A 13273-nucleotide genomic window follows, 5' to 3' on the forward strand; every position below is an offset into this window, starting at 1 on the left:
CCATTGAGTAGCCCTATGGTTGTAAGATCACTTGAAGTGGATAAGGACCCTTTCCGTCCTCGGGAAAATGATGAAGAAATTCTTGGTCCTGAAGTACCATACTTAAGTGCAATTGGAGCATTAATGTATCTTGCTACTCATACAAGACCTGACATATCATTTTCTGTGAATTTGTTAGCAAGGTTTAGCTCATGCCCAACCCGTAGGCATTGGAATGGGATTAAACATGTACTTCGTTATCTACAAGGTACGAAAGATATGGGTTTGTTCTTTCCTAATTTATCAAAAGAAGGTTTAGTTGGTTTTGCAGATGCAGGGTATTTATCAGATCCTCATAATGGCCGATCACAAACTGGATATCTATTCACATGTGGAGGTACTGCCATTTCTTGGCGTTCTATGAAGCAAACTATTGCAGCTACTTCCTCTAACCATTCTGAGATTTTAGCAATTCACGAGGCTAGTCGTGAATGTGTATGGCTAAGATCTGTGGTTCAGCATATAAGAGAAGATTGTGGTTTATCTTCCGGGAAAGAGGCACCGACAATTTTATATGAGGATAATGCAGCATGTATTGCACAGCTCAAGGAAGGATACATCAAAGGTGATAGAACAAAGCACATCTCACCAAAATTCTTTTTCACTCATGAACTTCAGAAGAATGGCGATATAAATGTCTTGCAGATTCGTTCAAGTGAAAATTTGGCAGATTTGTTTACTAAGGCGCTTCCTACTGCTACATTTAAAAAGTTGATTCACCTCATTGGTTTGCGCCGTCTCAAAGATCTTTAGTGATGCTGTCATTAGGGGGAGTAAATGCGCGCTGCACTCTTTTTCCCTTAACCATGGTTTTTCCCACTGGGTTTTCCTGGTAAAGTTTTTAACGAGGCAGCATTTCATGCGCATTATAAGGCATTGTATTGTTTTGGATAATGGACATCCAAGGGGGAGTGTTATAAAATATATATTAGGATGGATGCCCATTATACCCTTACCCCTATATAATATATGTATGTGTATATATTATATATATGTCTATGGATATGGATGAATAATACATAATTGACATACAGTTTCTCTCTTCCTCTCTCTCCCTTTTTCTCTACTTTCATAATAATTGAATATTTTTCTTTATGGTGTTTTTATTTTACTTGATATGGAGTACTCCATATCATGAATTGAACCTCTTCGCTAGCTACCAGCTATGCACGTGGTCGTGTTATCCTATACCATGTTACGGAGTATGTATATCTCTACTCTTTAAAAAGTGGGAGACCAAGATACTCCCTTATGAACAGTAACCTATCATTATACATTTACAATTTTTTTTTTTTTTTAAAGAAAATTATACATCTCTACTCTTTAAAAAGTGAGAGACCAATACTCCCTTATGAACAGTAACCTATCATTATACATTTACAATTTTTTTTTTTTTTTTAAAGAAAATTATACATTTATACCTCATTAGTCATTACACCTCATACCCCACTTACTTTTAGAGGAATTCCAAAAGGAGAAATATTGCAGATTAAGATATGAAATGAATTCGTAAGGTATATAGAAGAAACTAAGAAAGAGAAAATACCATGAGAGGACAAACGAGGAGCGAACAGGTACAGAACTTCTGTGGTCTTCTGGTAAGGAAGAATAGAAGGACCGGTTTTTCTTAAGATACGGGTGTAATTGTATAAACGAGTCGAGTACTGTTTGGTTCACTTTTATTTAACCAAGATTCATCTAGGAGAATGACTTATTTATCAATCGAGTCTGGTTTATAAACGAGCTGTTTTTAAACGAGTTTTACGCTCGGAAAACCGAATTAAGAGCTATGTACTTTGGGCTTCTTAATTTTCCTTGTCCATCATCAAGTTTTGGAAATTGGGCATTTGGGCGTATTGAATGCTTTTCTAACTCTATCTAGCTTTCTAATCCACCCGTACCAATTTATTTTTTACATTTTCCGTTTCTGGTGTCCCGTTTTAGGCCCTATTCAGTTTGACTTATTTTGACTTATTTCAGACAAGATAAGTTCAGATAATATAAGTTCAGCAAAAATAAGTTTTTTTCAGACACTTTCACACACAAATAAGTTTATTTCAGATCAAATTTTTTTTTTTCAGATAAAATAAGTTCAGATAAGTTCAGATAATATAAGTTCAGTCAAAATAAGTCATATAAAACGAAGCCTTATTCTTTATCCTTAGAATATTTCCTTTTATATTGTAGCATGAAAGTCCCTAATATTTTGTCAAAAATCGTGTCAAATGATTATTTTAACCAATCAAATTCATCGGGCCATTTTAATCATTAAGTGATCTCTCACACTATTGGAACATTAAATCTTTCTCTTTTTTTCAATGTCAATGTTTTGATAAAAATGAAAATATTATTAATAAACGTAATTTACATTGGTTAAGTTAAACAAAAAAAGAGAATTTTTATCCACGTTAATTATTTGTTAAATCGTGTATATGATATCAAACGTAAAGCGTTTTACACATAGGACTGGAGGGATTAAAATCTTAAATAAAAAGAAGGTTGTGAAATATTAAGATATAGCGTTTTACACATTACAATATAATTTTTTATTCTCTGCAAACACGCTTTGAGATATCCTTTGCGGATCTTGCGATAATTTTGGTGTAGTTCTCTACACATACTTATACTAATGGCATAGAACTTACCTGATATCCATCATGTTGTGCCTATAATAGTTAATTTGGTTTAATGCTAGCTCTTTGTGCCAAGTACATTGAAATGGCATAGAACTTAGACTACTTAGCCATAGAATTATGTGAGTAACTAACCAATCTAAGCACGAGGGAGGGGAGCAAGGTAAATATTCATATCTATCATCCTTCCAATAAATTATTTCAGGAAATCTACCTATTAGCTCCATTTAGTTTTATATACTAATGAGAATATTGTACCTATAATTCTTTTGAATCTAAAATCAAATTGAACTACAAACCCAATTATACGTCTGGATAAATGCTTATAACGCCACACATAACCAAATAAGATTTTCCCAGCCAGCTTTTGAGTTCAGACATGATAATTTTAAAATTTACCAGACATAGAAGAAAGACATTCATTCATGTGATTGCAAAAAATCGATAATCCATTATGGGTGTTAATGTGTAGTGTCACTTGCAGTCAAGAATATTTTCCCAAAAAAATGAGGAAGAACCCACATTGATCCGACAATTAGCGGCAGTTACTTGAAGCAAAGAGTTACAAGCTCAAATTGATCAACACCGTTTTTGTTTTCCATTTGTATATTAAAATATTGGGTGATGATAAAGGTCGCAAGTTGCGACAACATTTAGTTGTCGCAATCTTACGTGTCATAATTTAATTGGTACATATAGGCGACACGTAGGATATGCGTCAGCGGAATATTTTTACTATCAATGCAATATTTTTACTATGAAAATTTGTAAATAAGGTACTCGATATAAAGAAGGAAACAAATTAGAATAATAAGATTTTACTACCTTTTTATTAACATATATAATATGTTATATATTTTAGTTTCCAATTTAAATCATGACACATAAGCATGCCATGTCATCATTGTGACACGGCTTAAAGGTCGCATGTTGCGACCTTTATCATTTTCGTAAAATATTTTGAGACTAATTTATTCAGCTCTAAGTTAAACTGATATTAAAACGTTCTAACTTAATAAGTGGTCTTTCTCGTAGCGCATCCAAGAACATTAGTCTAACAATAGTTTCATAATAGGTGTATACCGAAAGTCGTCAAATTAAGCCTATGTCAAAAAAAAAAAAAAAAAAACAGGCATTGAAGTCTATATAGTTATATACTCATATAGTGGTATGTTTTGTTTGTACATTCTCCTTTTTGCACTTTACAGCTGCAATTGTACAAGAAGCTATGAGGGAGTTATGACCAAGCATATAAGGAGAAAGCCGAGATGTCAAGAATAACATACTTTCAGATTTTGTTGCATTGAAATACTACATATTTTAAAAGATGAAAAGATTTCTTCGTCATTTTAAATTTAGTTACCGTACGTTTAGCTAATATATATACCAACATTTTTATATTTGATCAAGCAATATTTTGTTGAAAGGAGTGAGATTATGTAGCAATGCTTAGAAGCATTCGCTCGACTTCAGATCACTGCAAGCTTTGCTCCTCAAGATAAATCCAATCATATATATCATTTGTCCATAAGATGTTCATATATTTGCATGATAAGATATCAAACCATTTCAATGTTATCAGTATAAAAACGCATAGAGCATTAGATTATTGATATTGACAACTTAGTTATTTCTTGGCATACCGCGCGCCTAGTTTTAATATGGTTTGTTTGGTTTAGGGTTTGAACTGTAAACCATATTGTTAATACGGTTTATGGTTTGGTTAAAAGAATTTTTTTGTCAAACCAAAACCAAAGCGTAAATAGTATTTAACTAAAATTAATTACCAAAACGTATTTTTCAAACTGTAAACCGTATATAACTAAAATTTATATTCAAACCGTAAACCAAACCAAACTGTGAAAATAAGGTTTGAACCACCATTTAGTCTGGTTTAAGGCTCTGTTTGGCACGCCATTTCAGGCGTCTTAAATGATAAGTTGCTGAAAGTTTAAGTCACCTTAAATGATTAGAGCGGTTTGTAACCACCTTAAATGCAGTGTAAGGTCTTGAAATTGACTTAAATTGAGATATTACTTTGAGTATGGTTTCAATTTAAGGTTCTTCAATTTTCATGTATTTTGCCTTTACTTTTTTTATATACAATTATTTTATAAATTTCAGCTCTTAAACTATTAATTCTACCAAAAAAAACTCATCTAATCAGGTACTCCCTCCGTCTCTTTTTGTTCTTTACGTTTGGTGTTTTGCACGCATTTTAATGATTAATTAATGTGCATTGAGATTCCTCTATCTTTTTTTATTTAAACAAGTCAAATTACGTTTATTTATAATATTTTCTCTTTTATCAAAATTCTGATATTAAGACAATGAGAAAAATTTAATGTCCCAATGGAAACGTGTGAGAGATTAAATGACCCATTGAATTTAATTGGTTAAAATTATCATTGGACACAAATTTTGATAGAATATTAAAGCATTTATGAGATAATATAAAAGGAAATTTAAAGAACATTTTGGAACACCCAAAAAGGAAAACGTAAAGAACAAAAAGAGGCGGAAGGAGTACCTTATTAAGGCTCTGTTCAGTTCGACTTATTTTGACTTATTTGAGACAAAATAAGTTCAGATAAGTTCAGATAAATGCAGTTAAATTCAGATAAATTCAGATAATATAAGTTCAACACTTTAACTTGCTGGATCGTGGGATATTGGACCAGTGTTTTTAAGCATGGGAGGTTCTAAGCACATCTGTTGACGATGCCGGGTTGTGCAACCGTAGAATCCGGGTGGCAAAGGAGTTGGTTGAAGTAGCTGGACTAGAATTGCAGAACGGTCTCGGCCCATAATCTTATGGTATCCGTATTTCACTATTTCTTTTTTTTTACGCATAGCACACCCGGTTCACCGGAGCTTAGCTCCGACTACATCCGGATCCGACCCGTGTCGCACACCTTGCTTATGGTGGGTGAGTCTCCCAACAAGAGTTTCTGCATACGGCGAGGCTCGAACCCGAGACCTCCCTTAAGCGACATCAAGCTGCTTACCACTTGAGCCAACTCTATGTTGGTGTATTTCACTATTTCGTTATGCTACTTTCTATATGTGCTATGTACATATGTGACTATGTCCCATACTTAACGGCTCATGTTTGTTTATAGGTCATTTCTTTAGGGACCATCTAAGATTCTAAAGTGAAAAGATGGTCGTGAGTTGGACCAGGTTGTGCTTCGTGCCGAATTCACATGTCTTGGGCCTAAATAAGACTCCCACGCCAAAGTTATTCCGTATTTGGATGTGTCGTGTCAAAATTTTCAAAAAGGAGGCCCACGTACGACCAATATCCACGTGCATTTGTCATAATCTTCAATAATGAATATTTAAGGGAGAGTATTATAAAACATTACGTGGATGCCCATTATACTTCTAATACTTTCCAGAATATTGTAGAGTTTTAAGGTGTATTGTTTTCCAAGCAAAGACCAGTGACGTCTTGATGTAGCAATTAAGACCTAGAGTCTGTGACTCTGTGTACGATAGGCCTCAGTTTAAATCTCCATTTGCAATTTCATTCGCATCAAATAAATGTTTTCGAAGCAAACATACTCCATCCAGTGGCGGAGCTAATGCATGGCATGGTGGGTCACATGACCCACCATTCCCAAAAAAACAACATTGACAAAACAGTATAAGAAAATATTATGTGCCCTTTGTATCACAAAGTGTTAGTTGCCTCACTGGTTTTTGCCGCTCAAGCTCAGTATCTCGTCGCCACTAGCCTCAGGTTCGATTCCCATGAACTGTAATTTTACCTTTTTTTTCACGTTTTTTCCCTTCTGCCTTGTTTTGTTTTCCTTCTTTATTTCATATGCGTTGTTGTTAACCTGTTAAAATATCTCCATTCTTTTATGCCTTTCTCATTTTTTATTTATTATATTAATGGTTATTCAAAAATCAAAATTATGCTTATGAAGACGAATTTATCTATGCTGCAAAAAGTAAAAGGTGATTAGTTTTGTTAGTAAACTCATTCTTTTAGTAAACATATACGGAGTACTATATACGAAGTATTATTCAATGTATTTTCTAGTTGTAATTGTGGTGAATATATAAAGTTGAATTATATTAGAGGTAATTCGTTCATTGTCTTACATTTGAATGTGAAATTCACATTATCATTACATTATATCTATATTGATGCTACTTTAGGTCATACGGAGCACATAGTATGATATAACAAGTTCCACGTTATTTTGATTTATAGGAGTAGTATCTAAAATTGAGGAAAGACTTTAACTTTGTCTGAAGACCATATTAAAAGGTGACCTACCAAGTTTTGAATCCTGGATCCGCCACTGACTCCTGACTCCAGCAATAGAATTTTCTTTCTCTTATTTTAATTAAAATAAATTCTCATAAAAATAATTAAATAGGACAAGTAAAATGAAACGGAGTATATAGCATCAGTGTGATAATGAGCATAATAATGAGCATAATAATGGTAATGTCGGAATAGCGACAAATGTTCGATAGTAAAATGTGGGGCCAGGGTGCCTTGGATAAGCTAAGAATAACCAATAATATGCAGCCATGTGCTAAGCCAACCTAGCTACCAATCTACCATTCCCATAAAAATGGCAACATAAATCAAATTCCTTCTCTTCAAGTCTTAATCGCCCGCCATAAATAAGTTAAGTTGTAAAATATATCAACTACCAGTCACAACTCACAAGTCTCTCCCCCAAAACAATCTTCTACATCTTTCTCTCTATCGATACTCTCTGAGAATCTCAAAGGATTAGCAATGATTAACTAACACGCAAATACGTACTCGGATTATTCAACTCAGTTATCTCTACTTAAGGTATGATTGTATGGAGTTGTGTGTGTGTGTTTTTTTTTCTTTTTTTCTTTTAATTCGAAAGAGAAGAAGACTTGAAACAAACGGAAATTAAACTAATCTAGGGAGAGGCGAAGCTTCACCTCTAACACCCTCCTCTAAGATCTTACTAAGCTCTAAAGTGTGTGTTTGATTAAGGGTGCGTTTTATTACACTTACTTTTTCTAAACTTATTATGAATCTTATCAAAACTTATAGAAAGAAGTGTTCTGTAACATACGAAGTATAGAAAGAAGCATGAAAGTATGAAACTAAAGTTGGATAAGGTATTCTATTCGGTAATTATTTTTTTTACTACTATTCCAGTAATCTATACTATATATTAAAAGGCGTTTACAAGAAAGTATACGTGACACATGGCGCTCTGCTTATGCGTCGTTCTCTCCATGTAATATTCATCCACAAAAAATGGCAAACATGGTTTGTGTAAGGTTTGAACTCATGACCTTGTGTTCAAACAATAAAGTTTTTACCACTAAACTATTACATGTTTCATGTTATCATTACAAAAAATTATATATAAGTAAACGTTAATGTTATTAATTCAGTAACCCGGGGCATCGCCGGAGCCTAAAAACTAGTTAATTTTAAAATGCAGGGTAAAATTACGTGTTCATGTAATCAGTGTTTGATTTATTATTTTAGCTTTGCAGCCTTAAAAGCATATTAATGTTTTCTTAAATTTTTGTAATTTTATCTTTAGCAATTAAATAACTTTGGTTCTACCATGCTCTTGTAGTCGTGTTGTATGAAAAAAATTGCTCTATAGTCCGTATTCTAAACTCCTTTATGGGCTTATGATTATCTGACTTTCCTCGTTCATAACAGTTCTTGGGCCGTGACAGAAATACGAGGCAAAACATAAAAAAAGTTATCTGAACTTACCTCGTCCGTACATATCCTTAATGGTGATTTTACATATTAAACAGCTAATATCTACTCCGTATTAGCTAATTTACCAAAAAAAAAAATCAGACAAGCAGCTAATTCAACCATCTAGTCAAACCAGCTAACAACTCCTAACCAAACAGGGTCCGTACTCGATTTATATTAGTTTTATTTTTACTAATCTACTAATTAAATAATTTTAAAATGCATGGTAAAATTATGTGTTAATCAATTTAGTAGATGTTTAATTTATCCTAATTGTTTTTAGCTTTTTATATGCGGCCTTTTTTTTGACGAGAAATTTAAAGGCATATAGAGTAATGTTTTCCTTGGTTTTTTTTGTACTTTTTAATTATTATCTTGAGCATTTAAATAGGGGATTTTTATTCGACGCCCCTGTTCCGTTAATAACGCCATAATTTATTACGTTAAAGTACGATTCTACCCTTTAAATTCAAATTCACCCCCCCTCCTTCATGAGCCTTCTCCTTCTCTGCTCTCTCCCTCCCTTCCTCCTGCCGGCTATAAACATCTCCGCCACCCTCAACGCCGCCCCATCTCCGCCGCCCCATCTCCGATCCTTACCTGGCGCACGAAATTTGCATATGTTTCATGGACCTAGCGCACGGAATTTGCGCCAGGTACATGTGAACGGTGCAAATCTTGTGCGCCAGAAATGAATAAAATAAATAAAAAAAAACACCATTTTTACCTCCTCCGTTGAAGCTTACGAGCTTTCCGGGAGCGATTTTCCGGGACAACTTCCTCGACTATAAACACCGCCGCAACTCTCACACGAATTATGAAGATACTAACGTTTTCCAGAATTTCAGTTTTCCGGCGAATTATGAAGAAACAGGTATGAATATCAGTTTTCCGACGAATTATAAAAGGGTAAAAAAAAATTCTTGCCGGAATTTCATTTTTCCGGCGATTTTCCGGCAGCCAGATTGGTGGGGAGGGGGGATGAGAGAGAGGTGAGGGAAAGGTGAGGTGAGAAGGGTAAAAAAAATGAAAGGGAGGGGTAAAAAAATATAAGGGTAGTTCTGTACTTTCGCTATGAATAGTAGGACGATTTTAGCGTGGGCGGTGCGTCGAATAGCTATACACTTTAAATAATCTTGCCCTAGTATGTAGTAGTCTGTATTCTATACTTCCGTAAGTATTTATGAAATTATGGTTATCTGACCTACCTCGTTCATAACAGCTTTGGGCCGTGGCATAAATACGAGGCCAAATATAAAAAGTTATGTTGGACTAGTCTGTTGAGGTAAAGCCCTCTTCCTCGCAATATCTCCCCTCACATAGTCACATGTAAATGGGGCTTCAATTTGGGCCGATTACCCAATAATCTGGATGTATTACGTAATATGTATACCTCAAAATCAATAAAGCTTTCATCTTCTGTGCGTGTGGACGTATCTAACACATTAGTCATCTCCTCTATTTATAGACTTAGCTAATACAATTGTTAGTGAACCACGTTAAATCTCTTCATTCTTTATTTACGTTCTTAATTGTTTTTCTTGCTTCCGTTACAATATTAGGAACACCATTAATTACGTTTAGTATATCCGAAAGTTCACTAAAATGATGATGAAGAGATTTTTATAGAAGCATTCCTGAATTGCACAAAGCTTTGAGATAGTAACTTTGTAGGCCCCACTAGTAACTTGCAGACCTCGTGTTTTTAGGGGTCGTTTGGTTCGCAAGGGGTAAACGGAATGGAATCAAGAATGGGATAGAATGGTAATGGAAATCATTCCCTTTGATATAAAAAATTGTTTGGGAGCTTTTTATTTATTTTCATTCTACCTTCCTTCTCACCACTTTTTCTGACCACCTCCACCTCCCCTCCGGCGCCACCCCCTCCGTCTCCTTCTCTCCTCTTCGCCGCCCCTCCCTCTCCTTCTCCCTCTGTCGTCGCCGCCCCTCCCCCGCCCCCTTCGTCTCCTTCTCTCCTCTTCGCCGCCCCTCCCTTTCCTTCTCTCTCTGTCGCCGCCGCCCCTCCGTCTCCTTCTCTCCTCTTCGCCGCCCTTCCCTCTCCTTCTCCCTCTGTCGTCGCCGTCTCTCCCCGCCCCCTCCGTCTCCTTATCTCCTCTTCGTTGCCCTTCCCTCTCCTTCTCCCTTTTTCGCCGCCGCCCCCTCCGTCTCCTTCTCTCCTTTTCGCCGCCATTCCCTCTCCTTCTCCCTGGGTAGCGGTGGTAGAGAGATGTCGATGAGGGTGGCGACAGGCTCACAGTGAAGCTACGCCGGTGAGGGTGACATCGGTGGTTGATCTGGTGGATGAGTGAGGTGGTGGTTCAGGTGACATTTTGGTGTTATAAGGTTGTCAAGGTTGGCCAAGTGGTGGTCAACGTTTTTGAGAGGTGTTGGGGGAATGGGAATGGAAAAGTCTTTGGGGGGGGGGGTGGGGAATCAAGGTAGAGGTTTTGGGGGTAACCCAAAAATGAAATTGGGTAAAGGGAATGGTGAAACATGTCAAACAAACGACAACAAAGGGACTGATATCAGTCCATTACTTTTCCCTCTCCTAAATACCCAACCAAACGCCCCATTAAGTTTATGATTGAATCTAAATTATACTGTGACTTTCAAAATCATAAAACAAAAAACTAAATACTGAAGTTTATACTGAATGGGGCTCTAACTAATACAGAGTACGAAGTATGATCTACTCCTATTTATATCATGTACCCCTTCATTTCCCTTTTATTTTCCTGTTAAAGTTTCCATGACTCGTCTCCGGATTGATGGTCGAGCAGGATTGTTATGGCATGTGCGGCTTGCTCCGTGTACCCTTTTATGGTTGGTTTGGTTACCTATTTTGCAGTTTTAGGTAAACCCTCAAAAATTAAAACTCTGCAATTATTTTTTTATCTCGAAAAAAGTAAAAAGTAACCTTGTAGAGTAAGTGTATTGCATTATTTGCAGGATTGTTGGTAATCATAACTTTCGCAGTCCTAAAGTTTCTAGGGGAATGGAGAGGAAGGCATCCAGAAGAAGGTGAAAGTAACCTTTTGATGCCCCAATATCACATAGATAAGATAGAAACAACTAGCTATGGAACTTATAACCAGCAAGATCCCGAGTTCGGAAATGGCAGTAGCAGCAAGTGTTGGGAGTTATATGATGCTAACATTTGTGTGATTTGCTACGACGAGCAAAGGAATTGCTTCTTTGTGCCTTGTGGTCATTCTGCTACTTGTTTTATCTGTGCTCAAAGGTATTACCATATATCAGTATATCATCGTAATTTTTCTTAGGCTTTGTTTTATTGCACTTAATTATTTTGACTGAACTTATATTATCTGAAATTATCTGAATTTAACTGAACTTATTTTGTCTGAAATAAACTTATTTATGTGTGAAAATGTCTGGAAAAACTTATTTTTGTTGAGCTTATATTATCTGAACTTAACTGAACTTATTTTATTTTAAACAAGTCAAAATATGTTGAATAGAACATAGCCTTAGTTACTATTCTGTTTCATAATGACCATTACAGTTACTATATAATTGGCCAAATATTAAGACAACTGAGAGTAATTGTGTAAAAAGGTGGGTGAGTTATAGAGGAAGTATCTTTGCATATCTGATATGTGCTTGCAAACGAATATCATAGCAAAAGACAAAAAAGAAATTGAATGGTTGTGTTTTTAACAGAATGATACTCTTTTTTAACATGAATGATACTTATTTTTACATGAATGGTACTTCATTTTTTCCCTATTTTGTCGTTTTGCTGACTGATATAGTGATATGTGTTTGCAACACATATCAGATAACCGTCTCGCCGCTCCCGTGAGTTACGTGAATATAATAAAATAGGGATAAAGTAGCAGATAAATTTTAAAAGATGAGTAGGTCTATAAGTGTAAGAAAAAATGAATAAATTAGGGGAAAATGATACAAAAATATGTAAATGTTGTGAGGGTAAGGGGGAATATGATACATTTTCATTTCTAAAAGTAGTACTCCCTCCGTATTTTATTATAAGATACACTTTTGATCGGCACGTAATTTTAGGATAATAAGTTGAATTTTATTAAGATAAGATGTGAGGTAGTTGGTGATGCAAGTAATAGAAAAAATGATGCAAGTAAGTGAGAGGACCACAGGAAGGAGAGAAATATTAATATATATAATTGGAAGTGAAGATCATGACATGCCAAAAAAAGAAAGTGTATTCTTTAATAAAATACGGTCTTTTATAGAAATTGTATCATTTAGTAAAATACGAAGGGAGTATAAAACAAAATGTATTGAGCAATATAAAACGGATCGGAATGAAAAGTGTAAATATTATTATGAAATAGAGATAGTATACATCTTTTGCTCTAAGATTAATGGACTCATCATCTAATTTGTACATTTTGCAGGATATTTTACGAGGAGAACAGAAATTGTCCAGTATGCCGAAGATTCATAGGCAAAATTAGAAAATTGTTCACTTCTTACTTTCATAATTGATTGATGTTCAAGTCCATTTTCTTGTTGCATACAATAGTTTAAGTGTACCATTAGGAGTGTAATTGAAAGTAAGTGTACGGTTGGGAAAAGTTATTACTATAAGTCTACAAGTATACTAATAGGAATTTCCTTAAATTTTAAGATTAAAGTTTGATTCTGTTTACCTTTTTCCAAAAAAATAAGTAAAGTTAAGTTCAAATAAAATAAGTTCAAGAAAAATAAATGTTGTTCAAGTATAATAACTAAAATAAATTTATATAAATTTAGATGAATTCAGTTAAGTTCATACCATATGTTTACACAAGTAATAAAACTCAATTATGTCTATTATGCAAATTTCTCTTTTGATTGTAGCAAATCACCTAGACAACTATACATT

General features: G+C 34.8%; 2 protein-coding genes across 3 annotated transcripts; one reads left to right on the forward strand and one right to left on the reverse strand.

The window, feature by feature from the left end:
* Positions 1-7258: 7258 nt before the first annotated feature.
* On the forward strand, positions 7259-13057 carry LOC110793364 (probable E3 ubiquitin-protein ligase LUL2). 2 transcript variants are annotated; one of them, XM_021998231.2, is made up of 5 exons: positions 7259-7497; positions 9629-9691; positions 11187-11260; positions 11356-11647; positions 12804-13057. In XM_021998231.2, exons 3-5 carry the CDS (start codon positions 11194-11196, stop codon positions 12892-12894), a joined length of 450 nt encoding a protein of 149 aa, XP_021853923.1. In that variant the 5' UTR covers positions 7259-7497; positions 9629-9691; positions 11187-11193; the 3' UTR covers positions 12895-13057. The 2 variants fall into 2 exon arrangements, with proteins under 2 accessions (XP_021853923.1, XP_021853922.1); XM_021998230.2 differs by lacking the exon at positions 9629-9691 and having other exon boundaries at positions 7263-7497.
* Positions 7353-10597, reverse strand: LOC130470164 (glycine-rich protein DOT1-like). The gene is made up of 2 exons (XM_056839788.1): positions 10237-10597; positions 7353-7414 (listed from the first exon to the last, which is right to left on the reverse strand). Exons 1-2 carry the CDS (start codon positions 10595-10597, stop codon positions 7353-7355), a joined length of 423 nt encoding a protein of 140 aa, XP_056695766.1.
* Positions 13058-13273: the final 216 nt, after the last annotated feature.

The sequence above is a fragment of the Spinacia oleracea genome, chromosome 3 (genome assembly GCF_020520425.1).
Source record: "Spinacia oleracea cultivar Varoflay chromosome 3, BTI_SOV_V1, whole genome shotgun sequence".
Lineage (NCBI taxonomy): Eukaryota > Viridiplantae > Streptophyta > Magnoliopsida > Caryophyllales > Amaranthaceae > Spinacia > Spinacia oleracea.

Bases quoted from the DNA above. Each gene is read 5' to 3' on its own strand.
- LOC110793364 (XM_021998231.2), top strand. From the start codon at position 11,194: ATGGCATGTGCGGCTTGCTCCGTGTACCCTTTTATGGTTGGTTTGGTT. The intron at 11,261-11,355 runs GTAAACCCTCAA...CATTATTTGCAG, and splicing joins TACCTATTTTGCAGTTTTAG to GATTGTTGGTAATCATAACT. The intron at 11,648-12,803 runs GTATTACCATAT...TACATTTTGCAG, and splicing joins TGTTTTATCTGTGCTCAAAG to GATATTTTACGAGGAGAACA.
- LOC130470164 (XM_056839788.1), bottom strand. From the start codon at position 10,597: ATGGCGGCGAAAAGGAGAGAAGGAGACGGAGGGGGCGGCGGCGAAAAA. The intron at 7,415-10,236 runs GTAGAATGAAAA...TGAGATTCTCAG, and splicing joins AAAAAGTGGTGAGAAGGAAG to AGAGTATCGATAGAGAGAAA.